This window comes from Suillus plorans, assembly GCF_016647745.1.
Source record: "Suillus plorans strain S12 chromosome Unknown HD556scaffold_5, whole genome shotgun sequence".
Classification (NCBI taxonomy): Eukaryota; Fungi; Basidiomycota; class Agaricomycetes; order Boletales; family Suillaceae; genus Suillus; species Suillus plorans.
Window position 1 is genome coordinate 555660 of NW_024537389.1, and position 13956 is coordinate 569615.

General features: G+C 46.8%; 4 protein-coding genes across 4 annotated transcripts; 2 read left to right on the top strand and 2 right to left on the bottom strand.

Annotated features, from left to right (window-relative positions):
* Positions 1-477: 477 nt before the first annotated feature.
* On the bottom strand, positions 478-3563 carry HD556DRAFT_1429568 (uncharacterized protein; the record flags this gene model as incomplete). Its single annotated transcript, XM_041304822.1, has 12 exons — positions 478-815; positions 866-1136; positions 1203-1521; positions 1578-1730; positions 1756-1912; positions 1961-2162; positions 2185-2356; positions 2412-2560; positions 2606-2771; positions 2836-3029; positions 3080-3451; positions 3504-3563. The coding sequence occupies 12 exons, from the start codon at positions 3561-3563 to the stop codon at positions 478-480; spliced, it is 2553 nt and encodes an 850-aa protein (XP_041165702.1).
* Positions 3564-4181: 618 nt separating this feature from the next.
* HD556DRAFT_1304073 (uncharacterized protein) lies at positions 4182-4745 on the top strand (the record flags this gene model as incomplete). The annotated part of the gene is made up of 3 exons (XM_041299645.1): positions 4182-4242; positions 4292-4578; positions 4632-4745. The coding sequence occupies 3 exons, from the start codon at positions 4182-4184 to the stop codon at positions 4743-4745; spliced, it is 462 nt and encodes a 153-aa protein (XP_041165703.1).
* A 263-nt stretch (positions 4746-5008) lies between these two features.
* On the top strand, positions 5009-5523 carry HD556DRAFT_1437869 (uncharacterized protein; the record flags this gene model as incomplete). Its single annotated transcript, XM_041305762.1, has 2 exons — positions 5009-5276; positions 5342-5523. The coding sequence occupies 2 exons, from the start codon at positions 5009-5011 to the stop codon at positions 5521-5523; spliced, it is 450 nt and encodes a 149-aa protein (XP_041165704.1).
* A 6025-nt stretch (positions 5524-11548) lies between these two features.
* HD556DRAFT_1304076 (uncharacterized protein) lies at positions 11549-13138 on the bottom strand (the record flags this gene model as incomplete). The annotated part of the gene is made up of 7 exons (XM_041299646.1): positions 11549-11634; positions 11707-11963; positions 12008-12209; positions 12265-12368; positions 12428-12620; positions 12683-12845; positions 12911-13138. 7 exons carry the CDS (start codon positions 13136-13138, stop codon positions 11549-11551), a joined length of 1233 nt encoding a protein of 410 aa, XP_041165705.1.
* Positions 13139-13956: the final 818 nt, after the last annotated feature.

The window sequence follows — 13956 nt, forward strand, 5'->3', positions numbered from 1 at the left end:
CCCATTCGCAATGTCAGCAATCCACCACTTGTTGCCAGCTTGACCGGGCGAGGCTTTGGAATTGCACGGGGGATTGTTGTCCCTTCTGGTGCTGACGAAGAACCTTCCGCTCTTCTGGGTCTCTTTTGTGGGGATCTACCGTCAGCTGAGTCATCATCCACAAGTAGCTGGGGGAGTGATGTATCAAGTACTCACACATGTAGTTAAGGGTAATACAAGAATCACTCTGCGCTGTAGGACCTGTGATACATCAATGTACTGGGCTGTACAGTCCCCCAATAGGCTGAGCATAGAATATGAAGCAAGGGATTCTCAATCTTACAGATCTCGTATGTTGTTGGTACCTGGCATTCTTGATCTTACAGATACCTAAGTCATCAGTACCTGGTCATCCTGATCTCGTTCCTAGTGATCAAGCTATGTTTAGTGCAAGATATAAATATATTAACGCCTAGTGTTAAGTACATGAGTGATGTATCAGTTATACAACTGGGGCTGCGCGTCGATGGTAGGTTCATCCTCACTGTCCAGTGGGATCTCCAAGGTGGCGCTTACGAACTTCGGTACATCTTTCCATAGGGCCTGAAAGGATGCGACAAGGGATAGACACAGCATAGCCTGTCGACATGCATATGCAGCCAGCCCTTCTTGTTCAGCTGCTGACTCCGAGGCTCGAGAGCTATGCTTTCCACCCCACCACTCCGCCTGCCACTTCAAGAAGACTATAACTCTCCGCATCTCCTCGAGGAGAAGTTCGACTTCTTCCGACCAACGGTTTGCGCATGCGCACACTTTGCACCACTCTACTCGAACACCTATGAGATGTCATCAGTATACCATATCAAACTAGAGTTAGTAGACCCACAATCCTGAACTCGCTCATTCTCTGAGCTGCTATTGTCCACATGTGAGTCTAGCCAGATCCAAGAGATGGTACCAGTCCCTTGTCTCTCCATATCACCCATAGGCCTCACATCTGAATCCAAGAGTGGCGGAAGGGAAATGTCCCAGCCCGACTTATCGAGTTGATAGCCGAGAGCTAACAGAGCGTTACGTGCACGTCGATACTTGTCAACACTAGCCCGTTTTCTCATCTCCACGCCTTCGATGAGGGCCTGTGCACGGGTAGAAGCCACCTGACCGCGCACATTTCAATCTTTATAGATATACATATGAGACCGAAGCCGGAGATGTGAACGGACCTCGTTGAGAGCATCCAGTGCCTGTGTGTGCCGTAGGTCCCATTTGTGTGCAGCCAGCTTCTTGTCACATGATACTGTGGGTTGGAGCTCAGACGGGAGCCACAGCTTAAAGCTCTCAGGCTTGAGTGGCATCGTATTCATCACGCCAGCTTCTGAAGATCGTTGATGAAACTGGGACACGATGGGCATGTATAACTCCTGGACACGAGCCCAAGCATCCAGCTGACGTTGAAGGGCAGTGACACGTGTCTGCATAGTAGTCTTCTGCTTGTCCATGGGGTGAAGAGATGCATTGGCCATATCAGTCTTCAAGCGCTGTCTTGTTGGATTCTTCGTTATTGCGGTGAACTTGCTTTGTTGGACAGAAAAACTCACTGTTGGTCTTGGAGATCAATGCCGGTGGTGATTAATCTACTTGGAGAAATGTCGGTATGTAGGGAGACGTTGGTCCCAGCCTGAAGTTCGTGGGCTTCAAGCTCAGCGAGCTGTAGATGAACTGCGGCTTGTGTGATAGCTGGAATACCATTACTCATGAGCATATCGGCTCTCAAACGGATTAGGTTGAGAGCCGTCCTCCTCCCAAGCCTCAACTTCTGTCCTCCACTGAAGGATGAGTGTAGGCTGAATGGTCCTCTCTAGTTCAGCCAGTCCTTCCCCATGCTCCTTCTTCCACTTAACAGTGTCACTGATCTTGCGCAAGAGAGTCTGGCCTATTAACGAATAAGCCCAAAATATTCCAGCAGATAAACAATACAGACCTAGCACCATCACTTTCTTCCAGTTCCAATCCCCAAAGTGATCATCGAGTGTATCATGACGCGATCCTGGACCCATCTCCTTTGTGCTCGTCGCGACCCGGTTTATATTGGACCATCTGCGCTCAGGAGCCTCACCATCGATTCGTCCCACATGTTTTGACCAATTGAAGGAGAATTTTTCATTGACATTGGTCAATGTGCGCTTTCAGATGGAATTTGGGAACAAAAAACCGGACGGTCATGGAAGTATGAGAAATGTGTAACCTCGGCGGCATGGCTTCCATACGCGTCCAAAGTTTTTTATGCCACTGACATGCGATGTCGTAAGAAATATTGATCATGGTTACCGTGAAGGCCAGGAGTGCCGAGAACACGAGGTAGTCCATGTTAATGTATCTATATATCCCATTTATCAGCGATGCTCATGACATTAGATAAAAATTGAACATACTTTTTGCCTTTCTGTAAGTCACCGACACCATTCACAAGTTTCATGTCATGCCTGGCGCAATCGACTGCGCCAACACCTGTTGCCGCCAAGCCATGCGAAGACTTTGTGTCTGCCATATTGACGGCATTATGACTAACACATGTACTGCACTGGGATACTATTAGTCAAATGTTGCATGTCACAATATTACTTACATCTTGCTTTGCACCAGCTTGATCAGCCAAATATGACTTGTATGCCGCCTCCTCGACGAAATAAGCCCACCCAGAGTTCAGGCTAGGATCTCTATTATCCGAAGATACTGCCTTGCGTTTGAGCCGGAAGTTGGCATCAATTGCAATGAATAGAGCGTATTTCCACCTACATTACAAATAACATCAGCCCATCAGTTGTAATTGCCGCTGAATTTGTTTTTTTTACGTACCTAACCAATAATGGCTCATTCTGCCAGTCTTGTGGTATATTCTTGCCAGGATGGGGGCATGCCGGACACTGCACGGCTAATTCACCTGCAGTCGTGGCCTTGGCGCCAGCAGGATCGTGGCCTCTCCCTGCACGATGGAGCTGCCTGAGATGTCGCCATTTGTGAATCATACGCATGAATGCGGAGTAACGATCCTAAGTCTCATGTCAGTAACTCGCAGTACTGATACATTCTGGCTACTTACACGTATGTGTGACAGGCCCGCGTTGTTGTTTTGTCTCGCTAGGGAATGGTAAAACTCATACGCTGACACCTTGCTCTCGAAAGACAGGATGTAGAAGTGCTCCAGTAGAGTAAAGGTTGCAGCAGTCCGAGGATCTGACGTAGTTGCTGGATACCATTGTGCGCAAAGTAACTGCTTGTAGCGGATTTGAGCGCTTGCGCAGCCACAAAAGTCCAGTGCGATCTCATGCATGCCATGGACGTCGATGACAATGAAGTCATCACCAGCCGAGGGATGAGGGTTGTAGCACCTCTCGCCTGGCTCGTGTCCTAGCTGCACACAAAGACCCATTTGTTTCAGGGTGCTGCGCTGGAAAAATAAGTTGTTCCACATCTTATAGGGACCTGTCAGTCTTTAATATTAGCAAATAAAAACGTGTACGTACGTCAATCCTGTGCAAAGGATTATTCGTGTGACTTTGAAGCACGCACTCTTGGCAAAACATTTGTGTGCTGAAGCAATCATGACATCTGAAAAGGGGTGCAGCAAGACCACAACGACATGAGATCCCTGCATTTCCACGACCTTCAAGGTGCAAGGTTTCATCCAGGAAGGCCTGACACTCGGGGATCCACGCTAGCAATGGTGTATCCTGATACATGATGTTTAGTTTGTGTGATAATTGTAGGCCGACGATACTCACCGCAGCAGTGCATTTGCATTTGTCACACGCAATGAGATCCTGCGGCCCGTCCTCTTCCGGGGGGCATTCATCCCAGTCGCTGCCAAAGAGCATGCCTTCATTGGAGTCGACATCTGAGTTAAAGGCGAAGACGGAAGGAGCAGGAACATAGTGAGTGTGGACTTGGGTGCGACCATCAGTGGTGATTTCGCCTGTACAAAGGCGCAACAATACGCTATTGCTGACGGAGGGAACAAGATGAGTTCGTTCGACCCTCCCACCCTTAGCTGAATGTCCCCGAGACATGAACCCGTCCAACAGCTACAGTTAGCCAAGACTCGACTCTCCAAAAGTCCGAAAGAAGCTTGGAGAATCCTTGTAAGTATATTTAAACTTGCCGTGCATATAAGAAATACCTACCTGCAAATACTCACAGGCAGTATGTCCTCTTCGACCAATATCATGCACCCCAGCATCGCATCCTTGATATGTAGACATGAAGGTAAGCAAATCATCGCATACCCCCCACAATCAAACTTATCTAATACCAGATAGGTTGGCGTGTGCCCATTACCTGACAGCCAGGTATCATCAAAACCCGACACGTCAGGCACCTTTTAATTCTGCTCAGTTAAATTGGCTTAGAGAACGCATACCGACTTACATGATATACCATCCGAAGTCTGACAAAACCCGTCACTTCATCCGATCAACCGTGATCAAGTTCGATATCCTATGGCCGTTTCGACAAAAGTTGTGGCCGGGATCCACGGCTGAAACTCCATTCACCGATGATATGCATGCAAGGTTGTTGGCGCTATCATGGATCGTTCAAACAGTAAGTCTCCATGTAATAGTAATAAGCAGGAAGACTTGCTCACATCAAAGTAGAATATCGCCAGCCACATGTTGTGGAAGACACACTATCAGCTCCGTCGTGAGAAGAACCAAACAGGAATGAAGCCTGCCAAATGGTTCTGGTATTGGGGCGTTGGACAAACGTGAAGGGTTGTAGCCTACGTAAACGGTGAATATCAGTCAGAGATTCGAAGGTGTACACGTACTTGAGCTTGACCTCTGTGCTGCAGCTGCTGCTCGGCCGATGGCAAAATCAGACAAAAAATGTGGTCAAATATGATTATTGATGATCGTTGAACGAAGGACTGCGGTTAGAGCTTAGTCAGCGAAACTTCTACCTCTGCGTATACACAACGTCCAGCTTAATATGGACCATTAGTAACAATCCTCGTTCTTTGGACTTAGCTACCATGATTCTCGAGGATCCCGAATTACTACACCTGGGCTACATAAATGCCTGTCGTGAGGTGAGTGATGTATCACCCACTGTTGCGTACTACTACTCTAGCCTTACTGTTACTATGACCCAAAGCACATCTCCCTCTAGTCAAACCAACACTCTGGTGTCCGTTCAGCTTGATGGTCTTATCAACATACTCTTGGGACTCGGTCTTGACAACAGAATGGCTATATCTGCTGCATTGCAGGAGGCTGGTACCGGCCAAAATGTCACCGAAGGTGAATCCGTATTTTTCTTTGATCTATCATGCATCATGACTAACATCACTTCTATAATGTTGCAGAACCTGTTGCTAATGACTCAGCTGCTTCTACCACGGCCACCACAGACATTTCTGCTACTGTTCCCCATGATGCTGCCTCCCCTACCGCAGCTCCTGTTCCCCATGATGATGCCTCCCCTGCCGCAACTGCAACTCCTACTGCTGCACCTTCCCCTGCCGTCGTGGACTCCGATAATGAGTAGGGAACTGCACGGGTACGGGTAACCCGCACGGGTCATGGGTAGGGGTACCACTGGGGTACGGGTACGGGTCTGAGGTCATGATACCCCTACCCCTACCCGTACCCGCGCTGCGGGTATACTCTTTGTTTGACGCTTTGGCGCATATGCTTATGTTATATTGTTTGCTCTTGTTAGATTCTAAAGGACGCCACGCTTTACTTCTCGCATGCAACACCTAACCTTGCGACGGTGATACCAGCAATGGATCACGTCGACAAGATGCTCACGTCCTATTTGCGCAACAAGAAATATCTGCCTTCAATTCATTCGGCAGTTCAGCTCGCAAAAAAGACACTCAACCGGTACTATCAGCTCACAGACAGGTCTCACACATATCGGATCTCCATGGGTAAGTTCTATTCAATCTAGGTTTTTTCTAGTTTCTACTGACAGTTAATATTATTATACTAGTGTTACATCCCCAACACAAGCTATTATACTTCAAGGCAGCAGACTGGGAAGACAACTGGATCCAAACTGCGGAGCAACTTGTGCGCGAGGAATTCGAACGTTCATACCTGTCCCTTGATGCCGACTCTGATTTGGGGCGTGAGGCGGATGTCTTGGAGTCAAATGATAATATATTGATGGTATTTTGCTTTTTTGCTTTTTACTTAGTGTTTGTACTGACTCAATCTTAGAGCGACAACATTTTTGACAACCTCCCCGCACTTGCAGTCCCCAAACCTACTAACTCAGGCTCCGAACTCGACTGTTACCTTAGTACGGACGTGGAACATGTCACCAACCCTATCGCTTGGTGGCAAGAACATCGCAAATCATTCCCCCACCTGTCGCGCATGGCCATTGATTATCTAACTATCCCTGGTATGTGGCATTATTATGTTTAATGCCTTGTAAGCTTACATTGCCTATAGCTACTTCTGTAGACGTTGAACGTCTCTTCAGTCGTGGGCGTCTTGTCCTGTCACATGTCAGAAATCGTTTATCGGCGCAGTCGACACGTGCGCTGCTTTGTGTCGGCTTATGGAACGAGTTAGGCCTGGTCAAATCTGAGGATATCATTCACGCGTCTAAGCTCCCAGATGTCGTTGGCGAAGAGGAAGCAATGAATGAGGGTTGGGACAGAGTCCAAGTAGATTAGTATTACATTTGTTGTTACAATTCATTACAATGCTCTTCGTAGTGACCCGCGGGTATACCCCTCACGGGTAATACCCCGGGTCCGTTTGGCTGATACCCACAAGCAAACCCGTACCGCACCACGGGTATGGGTATATCTCCGGGTACGGGTACGGGTCCGACTGCGCACACCCACGGGTTTACCTGTGCAGTTCCCTAATAATGAGGATGCTCCTGCTGCAACCACTCTTCCTTTCGCTGCTCTAGGTGCAGCATATGCCTATGAGTCTGTCACCGTCATCTCGGACTCCGATGACGAGGACGCTGCCAATGCAGCCCAGTCTCTTGCTGATGACTCAACTCTTTGTTCTTATAGCGGTAAATACTTCAACATCCCTATTGAGGACAAGGCGCCCCTCTACTACATTACGAGGGGCCGTTACATTGGCGTCTTCTCAGGCTGGTAAGCATAGATATGCTTCGTCTATCATGTTTACTAAATTTTCATGGGCAGGGATGCCACAGGCCCCAAGGTCCTTGGAGTTTCGCGCGCCATCTTCCACAAGGTAGACTCTGTCGAACAAGGTGTTGGGATTGTGAGACACGCGATTGAACGTGGTGAGGCAGTGCAGGTAGTCTAGTCTCACTTATAGTCAGCATCTACGTATTCCTGGTTGTAAGTCTGTATGTTGTTGAACATGAGCTTCCAGTCCTCTTTGTACTGCGTGATACTCTTGTAATATCCAGTGTTACTTGCATTATCAAACATGAGCTTTCAGTCCTCTCAAACCATTCTTCAAGCAAGTAGATTGAACAAGTAAGATAAATAGTATGAACTCGCAGGCTAAATACATGTTGATCATCGGACTGGTCTGCACAACACGAACCTCCATCACCCGAATCAAGCGAGCTCTTTTGAAAATGAGGGAAAATGGTATTGGTGTGGAGTGAACTAGTGAGACTACCTGAGGGGGAGTACTGTTACTTGGGATGTGTAGTTTATTAGCAAGTGATAGTGCAAACTTGAAAGACCTTGAATATGATTGGGTTCATTGCAAGTCGGTGGAATAAAGTCGTGTAAATCTCCAAATTTTTGTCCTACTTGAAGCGTTTCAAAACTCCTACGCAAATACAGAGCCCACAAACCACTTACTTTCAAACCTCTTACTTCTAAAACACCTTTTAGCACATGGCACAACCACGGCTATATAACACCGAAGAAGAAAAAACGGCGGCTGCACGTACTTATCGGCAGGCATACTATACACGGTATGTTTCTATAATGTCGTTTTGATGGGCGACAGCAGTACTAAGGACACCTTTCCAGTCAGTGTGCCAAGTTACACGGACAAAAAGGAAAGAACCACAAGAAGGGACAACAAGATGATAAGTCAGTAATGCTGGGAGTAGACTACTTGATTGAGGCACATGGGCAGCGCAAGTTGAAGCACCAAATTACTCAAGACGACACTAGCTTCACATAATGTAGCATCTTTGTATATGTACTAATGATATACCTTTTGCCCAAGAATAACTGACTAATAATTTGGGAGTACGCGCCTGTGGCTGAAGGAATTTGTAATACGCGTCAGTGACTGATACTTTCATTTTACGCGTCAGTGACTGAACCTTTCATTTCGCGTCTTCATTTGGCTCACTCATGCAACTACTCGGTTAAAGTAATGGCAAAAGTACATCCAGATTGCCTCGATGTTAGCGCTGACCAGTAATCAAATGAAATAATAATAGATGGCACCTCGTACTTGGCTTTCACAGGACCAGTAAGCTTTTGTGCTGACATACCAAGAGAAGTTCCTCGAATGCAAAAAAACTGGAAACTATACCGGTTTCTGGCCTCCCTTCTTTGAGAAATGGGAGGAAAATTGGCCCATCATTTTAAAAGATGCGCCCTTGGATCCTGAAGTGGAGCTTGAGGAGATAGGCAAGGTGAGGGAGGCTCTTCAGACGGTAATTTTATTTCATCAAGTGTTATTGAATTATTGGTTAATCACGCAGTTATACCTACTAGTGTTTGATCGTCAAACTACGCAACGATTTTGGTAATTCAAAGGCGGGCTGCCACGCAAACTCCGCTGGGAACACAGTTGTCAACAAGCTCATTGCCAACATCACCGTCAAAACAGGAAGAAAAAAAACTCGCCCTCTCAATGCCACTGAGGTATATGCCAAAAAGTATTATGCGACACGTGTGCAGCCTGCAGTCAAGGAGGAGCTCGAGGCTATGAAGGATGTAGCAGACGCACTGGCACCAAAGAAGCGGGCTATACGGTGTAGGGATTCATTTCTGGCTGGGCTTGTAGAGACTGTTTTTACCTTACCTTATGTTGGCACTTTTGTAGCTTACATAAGCAAGTTATCTTTTCACCAGTTACCAGTATGAGTTAGAGTACTCAGCAAGTTTTCATGATATTTCCTCTCCTCTGAGCCTTGAGCCTGGTCCAGAAACCCTTTAGGGTTGAATAGCAGCTAGGTTCTGCAAGACCCAACATTGTTCAGACTCACTCTCTGAATTGTTGTACCTTCAACGGGTTGTTCACAAACAACTTGCATCCTGCTGGGAAAATGAATCTGCGGAGGTGAAAGAAGAAGTCACCAGATTGGCGCAAGAGATGAAGGAAGAGAGGGAGAAGGATGTGAATCATGAAATGAAGGAGCTGTCGAAGGACTTGTAAGTGATTCGTATTATCTATTACTTGATTGTCACTGATCAACAGGCAGGATCATATCCAGACTTACGGAGATTCTGTCGACTTTTTTCACCGAGTTGCACGATGCGACAGGTTGGACTTTTAGTATCTTGCTCGCTGGCCCTGACCCCATGAACGCCGGCAAACTCGACGTCAGTAGTTTGCACATTGGGACGACTACCACTGGCAGTAGATTCAACCACATATTTCCGAACTTTGAGGAGAGCATCATGGTACCCTACTTTGAATTTGCGTCCCGGGCGTTTTGTGAGTTGTCCAATGGTTTATTGTCTCTGTTTTAAGCTCATCAAAAAGTAGCCGATGCTGCAGTACTCTTATCAAAGGCCATTACACCTGAGGGTATCCCTCCCAATGATACATCACTCGCCAATACTTCTCCAATGAACGTCATACCTGATACATTACTGGCCAGCATCCCTTTGACTTCGACTCTTATGCACATCACACCTGATATATCACTGGCCAGCATCCCTTTGACTTCGACTCTTATGCACATCACACCTGATAGTAATACATCACTCCTTGCACTGTTGGAACCATCGTCATCACTGTCGGATCTATCACCTGCACTTTCGGGACAGGGAAACCCTCCTGCTGATACATCACTGACTCACACACCAGAGCCAGCATATAACTTTTTTCAATATTCCCCCCCCCCCCCCCCCAATCCTCAAGACAACAGCATCGACCTAGACTTCAATCAAACAATTCTACCCATGCTGCCGAACTACACACCACCATCTCCACTACCTCCCTCTTCTCCACTACCTCCTTCTTCTCCACTACTGTCTTTGCTGTCTTCTTTATCGTTCTCTCCCTTATCTTCTGCATCAAGAATTAATCATGATATCCCCCTCCCTGACGTGTTCAACTTCAGTTTCATCAATCCCTGTAGCAGCAACTCTGACAACACGACTTTTCAGAGCCTGAGGTCCCCTCCTCATCTTTGTCATCTATTGTCTACTCAACAGACTCCAATTCAGATTCCCACTCCCACACAAATTCCAACCCTTGGGCAAACTCCTGCCCAACTTGAGGCTTCTACGGTGGTTCCTGATCCTCTGACTCCCGCTCATCCTATGGCTCCTGCTGCTGCACCTCTTTCTCCTGCACAGATGTCCAGTTCTGGCTGTCCTGGAGGGACTGCTGCAGTTGCTGGGACATCGCCAGCGACAACAACTTCTAAATGGAGGAAGACCAATGCAGAGAATTCCGCGACACTTGAGGTGAAGCGTCAGAAGAGAGGGGGTGCAGAGATGGTCTCCAATGAGAACTCACAGCCTGTTGAGGGAGGCCGGGGCAAACGGCAGCAATTCCAGTCCTCTCGGGCAGCCGCTGCCAATGCCATCGGGACAAACTAGGTAAAACCTTGTCCTTGCTTATAGTCACATTATTGGTTTCTTGTTCAATATCGTCTGTTATTTACCTCATATATATCATAGTATACTGCGCATGTTTTAAAGTATATTTTGAAATAACATTGCTTTAGTCTGTCATGTCTCAAGATCTCATGCCTGGGATGTAAATTTAAGTCTGAGTCTACCATAAGGACTGAAACACCAAGTTCACGTTTGACTTAGTACTGGGACTTAGTCAAATTTCTGTTGCGTTTGACCTGATTTGGATGAGTAACAATCTCTGTACCTAGAACCAGGCTCCTGTACCTAGAGCCAGGCTCAAAATACCAGGTGTATGGCGATACTGGGCGCTGACAAATGAAGGAAGCAGGATATAAATAATGTAGCTACAAATATAGCTAATTTCAGAAGAAAGGAAGTAAGGTACGAGCTTGACTAAGCTTGATGGGAAGCCAGGGACTGGATTAGCAGCAATCCTCCAGTGATACATTGATGATACATCACTACTACACATCCCAGTTCATCTCTGCAGTACAATCATTATTGTATTACCTATTACTGGCTCTGCCAGTCATATAATGTATCATTGTCACAGTATAGCCTGCATCATCAGCATCATCCTCCATGTCATGAGTGTCGCTGTTAGCATCACTCTCGGCTTCAGTTGAGGAATCCTGAGGCCTTTGGATAACTACCCTCCGCTGCTTTCTGACCTTACCGGTGTAGGGATTCATTTATGGCTGGGCTTGTACTAGAGACTGTTTTTACCTTACCTTATGTTGGCACTTTTGTAGCTTACATAAGCAAGTTATCTTTTCACCAGTTACCAGTAGGAGTCAGAGTACTCAGCAAGTTTTCATAATATTTCCTCTCCTCTGAGCCTTGAGCCTGGTCCAGAAACCCTTTAGGGTTGAATAGCAGCTAGGCTCTGCAAGACCCAACATTGTTCAGACTCACCATCTAAATTGTTGTACCTTCACCGGTCTGATGGGAAGGCGACTTGCCAGATGCAACTGATGCTACTATGTCGCCATCTTTGTTCTTCCATGCTTTGAACATGACTGTTCGACCTTCACCTGTTTCCTGCCAAGCATACCAGAAATTGGGCAAGGCCATGGTGTCCCAATTTTGCAACTTGGAAGGCTTCTTCAAGTCAACATCCACCAGAAGATACTTTCTTGCCACAAAGTCATCCTGATGTTCTAAGATGGCACTCCATGGCACGACTGCCCTGTCAATCCCAGAACAGATCCCTGTGTCCATGCATTCAACAACGTCTCGGATGTAGCAAGGATAGACTCATGATAGTGCGATGTAAGAAAAGCCCTCACTATGGCCTTTTTATCCTCAAGTTTCGTGTCTGTGATGTCCGGAAGCAATGGCATCCTGTCCCCGTCAGTTTCGAGCTTGAAGGCTGGTTTTCGGATTCTTTTGCGACCTCCCTTCACCTGTCGGGCTCCATCCCATGCCCCAGCACCTATCATCACTAAGATCAACACATGTCTTCTTGTATCCACAATTCAAACACTCACCAAACTGTTCCTGCGCGTACTCCTGCCAAACTGGCTCGATGTCCTCCCAGTCCTTTGTCTTCATGAAGCTGTCCCCATCTCCTAATGCCTCGTTATCATTGTGCCTGCATGAAATATATTGATTGAGATGAAAGATCTGCGATGACCAATAAAATTCACTTACATCCAGAACAGCACCTCTCCCTGTTCATTCTTCCAGGCTGACAACACAAAAACTCTCATCCTGCATTGCCTCCACATCTCGTTCAAAAAGTGCTCCATATATGCAGGTCCCTTCTTTCGGGCGACCTGTGTTTGTATCTCGGGAGGAGGAAAGTTGTTGGACCATTCTTTGGCCATTTCTTTCACCTCTCCAACTCGTCATCGGACAATTCAGCCATGACTCTCTTCACAGCAGCCTGATAATGCTTGAACATACCCAGATCTCCTGGCTTTGCCCCCAACTCGTCCTCGATCCTCTTTAGCACCTCTTCCCGCTTCTGCTGGTAGATCACCATCCTAGGCATCCATTTCCTCCCATACCTTAGCATGTCCTTCCTTTCCTTCTTTTTCTTGTTGTTGTACAACCATGTCTGGTACATCTGAGCATTGAAGGAAGAATAAGACATTAAAATTTTGGTTTTTCAACACAACAAGGATGTATCACCTGCTTCCTCTTTTTCCATTGTCCTTGGTACACCTTAGGAGCAAATAACCTGGCAGCCCTAGCTATGGAAGTGAATACTCCCCGCTTCTCACTCCATTTGGCAGAAGTCCACTCAGGAAGGTAGTTCTTCAGCTCTGAAATTTCGTTTTCCGTGAGCTTCTGTGTCTGTGGTTGACGTGCCCTATGTCTTCCCGAAGTCAAGTGAGTGGAATGACCTGATCTTGCCATGGTGAATCAGATTGCAGAATGTGCTGAGGGTAAGCAAGGTGGAAGTAATAATGGTTCGAAGTTCAACTTTGAGCAAAGCCTAACAGTTGGTTAATCAACCCATATTGGACATGATGCCATTAATGGAAATAAATTTGTAATGAACCAACAAGACTGCATAACATCACATTGGAATAACTATTCGTGCGACCTTCCTTAGCTAATGCTTTTCTTGCAACATTAGAAAATAAGATGAAGATAGGTCGATGCACCCCACTGAAAAAATCCCACAGGGTAGAAGCAAGAGGGAGCAAAGGTAGGAATACTTGGGTCAAGGTCCCACTTGCAAGTGCAAGACAACATGCCTACAGGTCCATGCCTAACTCTCCCCTGGAATCACAAATACTTCAGCCTGTTCAAGCACCACCTCCTTGGGAAGACTTTCCTGACAATACTTATGAGCAAGACCAAGGCTCATTTGAGCCTTTGCAACTCCCAAAAACAATGGCAAGTTAATGTAAAATGTTGGAGTGTCATTCAAATATTGCTAAGTATAAAAATGCAGAGCCAGAATGACTACCTCTGTTAAGAATGTGCTCCAAGGTCGGATCCAAAGGGCTTGGCTTCAGCTCGTGCGCTGCGCCCCTTACCCGAGTACGTGCCCTTAACTTCCAAAGGCTGTTGAACAATGTCCGAAGGTTACCGGACGATGTCCGGAGGGCGTCGGGCAATGTCCGGAGTCCGATGTCCGATGCACGGGAATTCCGGCGGACGTTCGGGAACAAGAGATAAGACTAATCTGGACGAAGTCCGAACTAGAAAGGAAACAGCGGAGGACT